This window comes from Mobula hypostoma, chromosome 9 (genome assembly GCF_963921235.1).
Source record: "Mobula hypostoma chromosome 9, sMobHyp1.1, whole genome shotgun sequence".
Classification (NCBI taxonomy): domain Eukaryota; kingdom Metazoa; phylum Chordata; class Chondrichthyes; order Myliobatiformes; family Myliobatidae; genus Mobula; species Mobula hypostoma.
In genome coordinates, this window is record NC_086105.1 from 135,001,276 (window position 1) to 135,014,020 (window position 12,745).

The 12,745-nt window shown below is 38.4% G+C and overlaps 1 protein-coding gene across 6 annotated transcripts in view; it reads left to right on the forward strand.

The window, feature by feature from the left end:
• usp7 (ubiquitin specific peptidase 7 (herpes virus-associated)) overlaps positions 1–7,912 on the forward strand; it is a 77,225-nt gene extending 69,313 nt beyond the window's left edge. For 3 of the 6 annotated variants that reach the window (XM_063059222.1, XM_063059221.1, XM_063059224.1), the window contains 2 exons: positions 188–223; positions 6,473–7,912. In XM_063059222.1, the coding sequence (XP_062915292.1) occupies positions 188–223; positions 6,473–6,579 (143 nt within the window). In that variant the 3' untranslated portion in view covers positions 6,580–7,912. The remainder of the gene's footprint in view (positions 1–187; positions 224–6,472) is intronic. The other 3 variants (XM_063059225.1, XM_063059226.1, XM_063059223.1) reach the window with 2 other exon arrangements.
• Positions 7,913–12,745: the final 4,833 nt, after the last annotated feature.

Sequence of the window (12,745 nt, forward strand, 5' to 3'; positions counted from 1 at the left end):
AGATTTTTTTCTCTCTTGGAAGTGAAAAGGGTTGGTTGGAATGCTTAAAATACTGCTAAGTTGATTCCAGAAATTTTATGGAAATAACCATGGTCATTATTTATTTCTTGTGTTTGTAATACATATTTCTGGAGGGCAGTAAGGGTCATCTCTTGTGGGAGTTTTATATACATGGCTTTTTTTTCAGAAGACTGGCCTGTTCCAGATTCTCTTCAGTTAACGGGTAAGCTTTTGTAACACTGGGAATAGATTAAAGATTTATTTGTACATGTAACTTGTGTCTTTGCATGAGAATCTGAATTTTGAAAATAACAGCAAAATCATGAAGTATTGGTCATTCTTTGACAAGATCCCAAACTGAGATGTTAGGATCTTCAATACTGAAGGCTACTTCTGTGGCATAATACATTCCAAGTTATTTTTGTGACTAAAGCTGACATGGACTTGATGAGATACATTTGCAATTCTATGTATTAGATTCCAAATCCAATGCAAAGCCAGTTTCACGATTTTGTGTATTGGCATTAGAATTTTCACTGTATACCAAAGAAATGTAGATCACCAGTTCACTGTAAAAGCATACCATTCAGTCATAATTAGTGCATTTTACTGTTAACATTTTTTCTATGGGACCACTAACTGTGTGAGGTGTCACTTCAGCTGTCTTAATTTTTGGAGCTTTCCTGCAACCATGCTGAAGTAACGTATGTATTTGCATGGATTTTAACTGCTAATCCCATCTAGTATTCTCACTTTTTTCTTGTTACTTTCCTTTCACTGCCTTTGTTCTTCTCCCTGTCCCTGTCATTTTTCATCTTCTATTACTATGCATTTCAGTCCCTACCTCGTACTGACATTGCTACTTTTCTGCCATTTTCCAAGTCTTCAATTATTTACTGTCTTCTGAAGGTGGATGGAGATGCTTGGTGCTGCTTCTTTTTACATGAAGCAACTGCAGCTCTCCATCCTTACTGCTGATCTGTTGTGTAGGGGAAGTCAGGAAAACATACACCAGTTCTCAGCGAGAGATCAGTAGTGGAAAGGGTGAGCAGTTTCAAGTTCCTGGGCGTCAATATCTATGAGGATCTATCCTGAGCCCATATCAATGCATTTAAAAAGAAGTCACAACAGTGGCTATGTTTCATTGAGTTTGAGGAGACTTGGTATGTCACCAAAGACATTTGCGAATTTCTACAGACGTACCATGGATAGCTTCTAACTGATTGCATCACCGTCTGGTATGGAGGGGTCACTGCACAGGATCAGAAAAAAGCTGCAGAAAGTTGTAAGCTCAGCCAGCTCCTTGATGGGCAATAGCCTCCCCAGCTTTAAGGACACCCTCAAAAGGCTATGCCTCAGGAAGGCAGCTTCTATCTTTAAGAACACCCATCATCAAGGAGGTGGTACTGGAGTCTGAGGACGCACATTCAACATTTAAGGAACTGCTTCTTTCCCTCTGTCATCAAATTTCTGAAAAGATAATGAACCCATGAGCAACTGTAGAGAACTGAAGGGTCTTGGGGCATTTCTATAGATCTTCAAAGATAGCAAGACAGTTAAAAAAAAGATTAAGATATGTTTCCCTTGATTAATCAAGACTGTTAAAATAAGAGGAAAGAGGTACTTGGAACTGCATTAAACACCTGACTGTATGTAGCTTGTCCATTTCTGGTTATCATATTCTAGCAAGGATGTAACAATTCAAAGGAGGGAGTGGGCCAGGAAAGGCGTGTTACAACCAGGGTTGGGGAAGTTTGGCTGGACTAGAGTTGGTTTCTTCAGAACAGATTTGACTGGGATATTTATTTAAGATGCCAACAAGTATGTGATTCAGGTAAAGTGGATAAGGAAGATTTTTATCCTAGGGTTATAATAGCACAGAAACAGACTCGGTATAGCAATGCCAGTCATCAGGTATCCATCTATACGTAAACGTTTGTCTATCATCTCATGCAGTGCATTCTGGTTGCAACTACTTTCAGGGTGAAATGTTTATTTTCCTCATATCCACTGTAACCACCTTGCTGCTCACGTTAGACATAACCCCTCAGCTTCATGGAAAATGAGCTCAGTCTATCCAGTTTCTCACTGAAACATTCCATTCCAGGCGATATCTTTGTAAATCTCTGCACCTTCTGCAATGCAACCACCTCCTTCCTATACTGTGATTAGACTACAGTGGGCTATTGTGTACATTGCTTGTTGCCAAAGTTTCAAAGTTGTACCATAACTTTATTGGGTTTATTTTCTGTGTCCTGGCCAATGAAAGCCAGCATCTCATACTTGCTTCAATACTTTGTCTACTAATGCTCCAATGTTTTGGGATCTACTGGTAGTGCTTGTACTTTGCCAGCTGTAGCATTTATGGTGTATGTCCTATCCTTAGAACTCAAAATGCAGCACTTCTCAGAACTCAGTGCCACCTGCCCTTCATTCTGTAACCTAAGATCCTCTCCAGAAGCATTAAAATAAGAATTTGTGGTGAAGTCCTAGTTACATTAAAAAAGTATATTTCTAAATAAGGTTATGATTTAAAAAGCTAGAATTAAACAGCACAAGTGAGAAATTGAATGATAACCCTGTGACAAACATTGAATTAGCCAATTGGGGAAAAAAGTTTTTTTTTTAAGTAATGCAAGTTGCAGGAGCTCAGATCGAAAATAAATCTTCATTCCTTCTAGTGAATGTGACTTTTCAAGCTTACATGGAGTTTAGCTGCTACCTCCCTTGAGTATGTTAGCCTGTAATTTGAGATGGCGTACATTTTGCAATCTACAGTAAAGTGGAATTTACTAATTTCAGAGAAATATCCCATAAACGCCTAAGATAGCAGATATGTGCAACATTTTAAAATGTTGTGAAGTCCATTATTTTGAATAAATAATAAACATTAAAGTCCATATGTTGATTTCAGGCTTTTTTTGAAAAATGCATTATTTCCCTTGATTACTTTAGTGAAGGCAGCAGTCTGGAGGGGGACTAAATTTATGAGGACAACTGTGCTGTTTGGTGCAGAAAACCTGAAGGAAGGTATTCTAAGGCACCCTAACTGGAAGTACAGTGGATTCTGGTTCATTGGGACCACTACTTTTTGGCCCAATTAAGTGGCTGCCCCTATTAGCTGAAGCTTTATATAGAAATAGTTTAAAAAGATATTAAAGGGACAAACTACAGTTTAACTGTGACAAATTATGTATTTAAATAAAATACAGAACAAATTCAAATGCTACAAATATGACTAGTCCTATATTAGTTCCTAAAGGCTATTGATGGAGGAATTCGTCCAGTGTATGCTACTGTTTGATTATATGTAAATAAAATCAGCACAGCCATGTAGCGTAATGTTTTCAGCTAGTATCAAATCTTTTGTGGCATCTTGACATGGGTGTGAAATTATTAAGTCTGAATAAACAAGTTATCAAAAGTTACAGGTCTTTGAATCGGCATCTGTCAGCCCAAGTAGATAATTGGACACAAGTACGCCTGACTGAAGCCAGTCAGAAGTGGTTCAGCAACAGTCTTCTATCCCAGTTAAGTGGCACAGTATCTCAAATAAACTAGGGAGGAGTCCCAGCTATTTTCTCAATTAGTTTCTGTTTAAAAACTGCCCCAAATAAGCTGCTGTGCCAATTACTGATGGCCCAATTAGCTGGAATTCACTATTTGAATAAGTCGTAGATATCATGATTTTATGTTTGTGGTAGATCATGTCTAATGAATTTTTTTTTGAAGAAGTGACCAGGAAAGTTGATGAAGGCAAAGCAGTGATTGTTGTCTATATGGACATTAGCAAGGCTTATGACAAGGTCCCGCATGGGAGGTTGGTCAAGAAGGTTTAATCGCTTGGCATTCAAGATGAGGTGGTAAATTGGATTAGATGTTGGTTTTGTAGGAGAAGCCAGAGAATGGTAATAGATGGGTTCCTGTCTGTGGAGGCCTGTGACAAGTGGTATGATTCAGGGATCAATGCTGGGTCTGTTGCAACAGCTCATGAAGATCATGTCAGTGATCTGGATGACAATGTAGTCAACTGGATCAGTAAATTTGCAGATGACACCCAAGATTAGTGCCGTAGTAGGCAGCAAGGAAGGCTATCAATGCTTGCAGCATGATCTGGATGAGCTGGTAAAATGGACTGAAAAATGGCAGGTGGAATTTAATGCAGACAAGTGTGAGATGTTAGACTTTGGAAGGACTAGCCAGTGTAGGACTTGCACAGTGAGAGGTAAGGCACTGAAGACTGCAGTAGAACTGACGAATCTGGTAATACAGGTTCACGCTACTTTGAAAGTGATGACACTGGACTCTCTGACGGTGGTGTCTGAAAAGAGGATGCTGCCCAAGTTGCATGCCATCTTGGACAATGTCTCCCATCCACTACGTAATGTACTGGTTGGGCACAGGAGTACTTTCAGTCAGAGTCTCATTCCGCCGAGATGCAATACGGAGTGTCATAGGAAGTCATTCCTGCCTGTGGCCATCAAACTTTACAACTCCTCCCTTGGAGGGTCAGACACCTTGAGCCAATAGGCTGGTCCTGGACATTTCCTGGCATAATTTACCTATTACTATTTAATTATTTATGGTTTTATTACTAATTTATGGTGCAACTGTAACGAAAACCAGTTTCCCCCAGGATCAATAAAGTATGATTATGATTAGATGGGTCATAAAGAGCTTTTGGCATGTTGGCCTTCATAGATCAAAGTGTTAAGTATGAGAGTTGGGATGTTATGTTGAAGTTGTATAAGATGTTGATTGGGCCTAATTTGGAATCAAGTTCTGGTCATCTACCTACAGGAAAGATATTAAGGTTGAAAGAATGCAGCGAATATTTAAAAGGATATTGCTGAGTCCTTAGGACCTAGGTTATAGGAAGAGATTGATTACATTAGTACTTTATTTCCTAGAATGTAGAAGATTGAGGGAAGATTTGATAGTGATATACAAAATTGAGGGGTTTGGTAGGGTACATGCAAGTAGGCTTTTTCCACTGAGGTTGGGTGAGACTGGAACAAGAGGTCATTGGGTAAGGATGAAAGGTAAAATGTTTAAGGGGAGCATGAGGGGGAACTACTTCTCTCAATGGGTGCTGAGTGTGGAACAAGTTGCCAGTGTAAGTGGTAGCTGTAGGATCAATTTCAACATTTAAGTGAAATTTGGATAGGAGAGTCCAGGTCGATCAGACTAGGCAGATTAATGTTTGGCTTGGGTTAGATGGGCCAAAGTACCTATTTCTGTGCTGTAGTGTTCTCTGACAATGTAATAATAAAACATTTTACAATGTGGAGTTATTTAGGGAAACTCATTTTATTAATATGTTATAATTTTGAGGATATGAGTAGAACAAATCAATGGAAGTGGTATATTTGGGTTTTGGAAAAGCTTTTAAGGCCCGCACAGGAGGTTGGTTAACAGAGTACATGAAATTGAAGTCAATGTACTGATATGGTTAGAATTGGTTATTGGACAGAAAGTCAGTAGCCCACATTTAAAAACCTTTCAGAGTGTAAGATTGAGAAGAGTGATGTGCTAGCATTCCTCTTTTGCTATCGGTCTACACTTGAAGTTGGTTCTATTATGGACCTGTTGGTTACATTTGTGGTTTGTATGTCATCATAAAGCAGATATGATGGCAGATATCTGGGCAAGCAAACTTGAAGAATGTTTCACAACCCCCTTCAACACAGTAGCCTAGCTAGTAAAGCTGTTGCTTTAGTTCTGGTGACTGGGATTATTCCGTCTGTTGGTGCTGCTTTGGTGAAGTATTTCTCCAATGGCACAAAAGGAGCATCTTCATTGGTTCAGCAGTCATCACTTTGAACAATAAAGCAGGTCCTTGCTAATAGTGTCAAGAATATGTGAATTTTAAAACAAAAGCATTAAAGTTTTAATGACCCATATACACTGGGCATATATGTGTGGCAAATTTAGACGGTGATATATTTTACTATTGGAATCCAGAATGAAAATCAAAAGAATATACATGCTGGAAATCTAAATTAGAAACAAAATGCCAGAAAAGTTCCAAGTCGGGCAGCAACGTGTGTGTTTGGGGAAGGGGACACTTCAGAGTTCATCCTTTTGAGTCTTTGAGGCCCTTCATTAGATACAAATGAGTTTTATTTTATGAATGAGTAAAATGAAACTGAGCAATTCCGTTTTTGTCCATAATGGAGCTTTCATCGCAGAAATTTTAAGCATGTTTGCTTACAGTGAGAAGTCTGCTGCAGGTGGAGAAATGGCTGTGGCATCATTGTGTTTTAAGAAGTGTGGGAAGCTCTGAGAACATGTTTCTTCTTATTTATATGCATGAGCTTTAACACCCTTGATGATTGTGTTTTAGTTTTTGTGGTCCTAATTGTATTAAGTGATGATAATCAATATGAAAGCTTCAGTTTATTCATGATAAACAACTGAGTTACATATAATCAAAATTAATCAAGTATCTGATGTATTTTTCTTGTTCCAGGTAATATGTCCCAGCCAAGGCCATGGTTGGGACTTGATCACTTCAATAAAGCTCCAAAGAGAAGTCGCTATGCATATCTGGAAAAAGCGATCAAGATTCACAACTGACACCAATAAATGACTTGGTCAAAATTGTGTGTCTGAAAAAACAAATTTAAAGAATCAAAAAGACACTGTGCACCTATCCAACAACAGTAACAAAAAACTTTGGTACAAGTGCACCTTGTCAAAAGTCTTCAGCGACAGGATTTGCTGCTGATGCTAATTTTATTTTGTTGAGGCTGTTCGGTTTGGCTTCCCTGTACCAATTGACTGCCTATTTTCCAGATGGAGCAAAGAAATGGATTTACCCTTTACAAAGAGCAATGCAGTCAGGTGTGAGTTCTTCTTATAAAGGTGAAAAAATGTGGCAGCATAGTGAAGGAGCTGAGTAGTAAGAAAACAGCTAGTCATTTGCTAAATGGTTTCATGCCTTTTAGAATAACCCACAGCAGATGGCATAGGATTCACATCTTTGACTGGCTGTTAATTACAAGTGTTGTGAAACTTCACAAATGCTTGAAGAAGCAGTCAGCATGTTCATGTTTACAGTCATTTGGATAGTTTTTCTTTATTTAGGTAGTTTGGATGAATTCAGAATTTTTGTGAATTTGTACACCACCTACTTTCACAGCATTAATAAATGGTGTCTGTACTACATCTTGCACGTTGTTGGCACTTAATATTAAGGAGATTTTTTTTTTCTCCCAGCTGAATGTGGTCTTTGATTTTGTTTTTAAACATGACCTGGTTTCTGTTCCCATACCATACTCTTTGTAGAACACCTTGGCAATAATAATAAATCAGTACTCATTGTATCCTGCCTGGTGCGAGTTTGTAGATCTGGCTATGCTTGTTTTACTTTGATGCTATGGCCATTGGTGCTTCCGAATGGTAACTGACTGGAGTAGGTGGGGTTTACTGTGCTGCCTGTGGGGAGTTGGTTTTAAAACAGTGGTGGCTGGAAAGGCAAAGTTGAAAAATCTGAATGTTCTATTTTGTCATGGTGAGATGTGAAAAATTATAACATGACAAAAACAGCCTTTAGCACAGAGGGCATGCTCAATAACGTAAGTAGTAAGCTGTTGACTTTGTAAAAATTTAAAAAAAAATACAAAAAAAATGTATATTTAATGATGAACATGTACAATTTAACACTCTAAGGATAAAATTCCCATGGAGGAGTCTGCAGGTAAAGTCACTGATGTTGATATTCATTGCGTGTAGTTTTATTTCAGACTGGGTTTTTTTTAAGCTAATTGCAGCAGCGTGTCTAGTTGAGTGCAGTAAAATAGAAATCTGCAATTCACAATTTCTCTTCCTTCTATCTTTTTAATTCACGTAGCAGTGTATGAAATCTTTTCCTGTATATTGCCTTTTTGCTGGAAAATGTTGTATGTTGAATAAAATTTTCTATAAAAATTGTGTTGTATTTGCTTTGTCCATCAACTAAGATTTTTGTTTTTATGGTTAAGTATTTAATCTGCAAGAGTGTCTTTTGATAGGTTTTAAGATTTTTTAATATTGCTGAATATTATAAAATAGATTTAGACCAAAATGCGGATGAGCAGCATTTTATTTCTTAGAGTAATAAAGTTATGTGAGTATTAAATAGTTATGTACTTGAACTGTATTTCCATTTTAAGTGTTCTGTGATTACCTGCCCAAATGCAATGATTTCTGACTCTTAACTGCTGGGTTTGGTTCTGCTTTTATCAGTTCATTTCTAAAATTTTGTTACATCAGTAAAATTTGTTCCATCTTTTTACGATGAAATGACACCACACACAAAAGTTCCTATTGGCTCCACTGATTCTACGGTAAAATTTCTTCTTTCATAGTGCTGTGACCAAATGTCATAATTGTGAAAAAAGCCACAACCAAGAATGAAGTGGACTAAAACTTTAAAAATTGTTGATGAGATCGACAATATTTGAAGAGAAAGACTTCTGAAGTTAGATGTAAATCTGTTTGTGTAGTGATAAACTCAAGGTGCTTTCTGCCATCCTGAAAATATTTTTTCCCCAAAATCCTAACTGGGCTATATTCGAGGATGATGAGCTTGACTTGAGGCTGACCTAGAAGAGGAGGCAGACTTTTACCCCATTGTACATGTTCAGGTGAGGGAAAATGTTATCTTGTAAAGGTAATAAGAAGTCATGATTTTGGGTGTCCAATGACTGCTATGGTATTGTATCCACTAGTGTGTATTTCCCTTTTGCTTTTGTTTGCATGTTTTGATATAAATGCTGTGAACTGTTTTAGATTCTTGCCTTTGCTTTTTTTGATCATCAGGTTTTCTGCAGTTTTTCCTGCCCACAAGGACAATAGGAAATTTGGCTATAATCATTGGATACAGATTATTGCTTGACTGTATCCATCATCTGTCTCACTAAGGCTTTGAAGTTTGTATTGCAAAGTTATTCCTTCCCAACTGTTAATTCCATTCTTACCATCAAGTTTCCTATCAAGGTAAAGCTTCCATTTTATTTCTCAAGTTCATTTCCAGAAAGACTGAAATGAACAGCAGAAGCTTCTGTTTCCCACAATGCTTCCTAAATGTGTAAATTCAGTAGTTTTGCTGTTTTAAAAAAAAGTGCAGTATTTATCTTTGAGATCCACGTCTGAGGATCTGAATCTTCTGATGGGTCAGGCATAAAGTGACTCAATTTAGACCGTAGAGATGGGAGCAGAATTGGGTAATTTACCCATTGAGTCTGCTCCACTTGATCATCAAGCCTGATCCATTTCCCTCTCAGCCCCAGTCTCCTGCTTTCTTCCTGTAATCTTTTATAGCCTGACTGATCAAGTATCTATCAACCTCTGCCTTAAATATACATAAAGACTTGGCCTCCACACTGCCAGTGGCAATGAATTCCACAGATTCACCACTCTTGCTAATGAAATTCCTCATTTCAGTTCTAAATGGACATCCATCTATTCTGAGGCTGTGCCCTCTGGTTATAGTCTCCCCCACCATAGGAAACATCTTCCCTATCGAGGCCTTTCACCATTCAATAGGTTTAAATGAGATTCTCTTCCCCATCCCTCCCCCCAATGAACATTATCTCTACTTATTGTAACTTAACTATTTAATAGACAAATACTGTTGTTCAGGTTTTTTCTATATTTATCATGTATTTCATTGTACTGCTGCCATGAAGTTAACAAATTTTACAACGTATGCTGGTGATATTAAACCTGATTCTGATTTATCTTATTCAGCAGCTTCATGTCAAAATGCCTGAAAATCCAAGTATACAATATCTGCCAATTGTTTGTCTATCCTGCTTGTTATTTCTTCAAAGAATTCCAATAGATTTATTAGACAAGGTTTTCCTTCAAGGACACAGTGCTGACTATGGCTTATTTTAATCATGTGCCTTCAAGTACCCTGAAATCACATCCTTCACGATTGACTCCCAACATCTTCCTAACCACTGAGATCAGACTAACTGGCCTATATTTTCCTTCCTTCTGCTCCTCTCCTTTCTTGAAGAGTAGAGCGACATTTGCAACTTTCTGGCCCTCTGGAACCATGCCAACTTCTATTGGATTTTTTTTGGAAAGATCATTACTAATGCCTTCAAAAACCTCCTTCCTAGTAATGACTATTTCTGCCCCCGACACTATCAAAATTCCGGCATACTGCCCGTGTCTTCCACAGTGCAGAGTACTTATTAAGTTCATCTGCCATTTCCTTGTCCCTCATTACTACCTCTCCAGCATCATTTTCCAGCAGTTCAATAGCTACTCTCACCTCTCTTTTACACTGTATGTCTGGGGGGAAAATAATTGTATCCACTTCCATATTATTGGTTAGCTTGCCTTCGTATTCCATCTTTTATCTCCTTATAATATTTTTAGTTGCCTTCTGTTTTCTAAAAGCTTCCCAATCCTGTAATTCCCACTACTTTTTGCTCTATTATATGCCCTGTCTTTGGCATTTATTTTGGCTTTGACTTCCCTTGTCAGCCGCATTTGCATCATCCTGCCTTTTTGAATGTATCCTGTGCCTTCCAAATTGCTCCCAGAAATGCCAGCCATTATAGCTCTGTCGTCATCCTACCTGACATCCCCTTCAAATCAACTTTGGCCAGCTTCTCTCTCAAATTGCAGGGTAAATTCCGTCACATTATGATGGAATCAATTTCACCTGATCGCACAGCACCTAATCCAGAATAGCTGATCCCCAGTGAGCCCAACCATGAGCTACTCTTAAAAAGCCATTTTATAGGTTTCGCACCAACCTGATGTTCCCAATCTACCTGCATCCTGCATATTGAAATCCCCCATGACATTGCCCTGTTGACAGGCCTCTTCTATCTCCTATTTTAATTTGTGGCCCACATCGTGGTTACTGTTCAGAGGCCTGATTATACCTCCCATGAGACCTTTGCAGTCTCTTGGCTCTAACTACAAGGATTCTACACCTTACAATCTTATTATCCTTTCTAAGGATTTGATTTTTTTTCCCCCCAACAGAGCCACACCACTCCCTTGCCCTACCAGCCTGTCCTTTTGATGCAAGGTGTATACTTGGATGTTAAGCTCCCAGCTTTAATCTTTCAACTATGATTCAGTGATGCCTGCCAATTTCTAATTGTGCTACAAGTTTTATTACCTTATTCCATCTACTGTGTGGATTCAGATATAACACCATAGTCCTGTGTTCACCCTTTTCAATTTTGGGCCCATTTGAACATTGCAACTCAAACTACCGACCACAATTTTGCCCTATCATCAGCCTGTCCTGGCAGTTTCACTGCGCACTACCTCTCTGTAGACCAACTGCCTTAACCTCAGCCCTATCACTCTGGTTCCCAGTTTTCACCCTTTCCAAACTTCCAACAGAAGTGAAGATAAATGGATAATTCTAGTTTTCATATGCAGTAGATATGTGCCCACTCTCCAGTGACAGCATCTTTCTGCTTTTGAGAAGTTGATCATTTTGTTGTTTGTAGCTGGCACAGTGTCAATCAACAAAGGTAGACAAAATGATATGAAAAATACCAGGTAACTAAAAAGCAGTTTAATTATCGATGTGTAGAAGGTTATAGAGGTTTGGTAAGTTTATGGGAAAAATTAATAGACATATGGACAATTTTGAGTTGATGAAGAAAGCCATCTGTTAAGGGCAAATTATGTCAACCAGTAATAAATGCTTAGAGATGGCAGGAAGTTGATAAAGCTAATGACATCCGTTTGGAATTTTGAGAGATCCAACTAAGTGCTGCACAAAATTAGAGCCATTTGACAAGGAACGAGCTTAGATTTTAGAATTTTTTAAAAAATTGAGAACAATTGTACAACAGTTAAAAAATAATACTGAGAACATGAGTTGTAATTTCCATGAAAGTGGGTCTAAGGAGTGAGAATATAAATTTGAAACCTATCAAATGTTGAAAGGCCTTGACAGAGTGGATGTGGAGAAGATGTTTCCTGTGGTGGGAGAGTCCATGGGCAGAGGACACAGCCACAGAGGAGAGTGATGTCCTTTTGGAACGGAGATGAGGTATTTCTTAGGTGGGAGGGTGTTGAATCTGTGGAGTTCATTGCTTCAGATGGCTGTTGAGGCCAAGTCCATGTGTGTTTCGGGCAGAGGTTGATCTTGATTGGTTAGGGCATGAAGGGATACGGGGAGAAGGCAGGAGATTGGGAGTAGGTACAGAGGAGAGATCAGGTAAGTTTTTTTACACAGTGAGTGTGTGGAATGGGCTGCCAGCGATGGTGGAGGCGGATACAATAGGGTCTTTTAAGGGACTACTGGACAGGTATATGGAGCTCAGCAAAATAGAGGGCTATGGGTAACCCTTGGTAATTTCTTAGGTAAGGACACGTTTGGTACAGCTTTGTGGGCCAAAGGGCCTGTATTGTGCTGTAGGCTTTCTATGTTTCTATTAACAAGCTGATGAGATTTAGGGGATTAATGGTGTAATTGTAACTGTTTAAAGACTTAAATTTAGGTGTATAGTTTTACACTTCCCAATGATGCCAAGTGAGAGCATATTTGACAAAGGGATAATAAGCTGCAAAAGGCATATTTGCATATGTTGACTTGCTCCCCAGGATGAAGATGAATGTGTTATGATTGTTTTTAATAGTAGATTTTCTGCTTTTTATTGTACTGTACAAGGATGAAGAATTAATGTGTCATTGAATGATCGAGGCATGTCCTGAACCTATTGACTGCAGTCTTAACAAAAGTTTCAAATGAAGTGAACAGTAGAGGTAT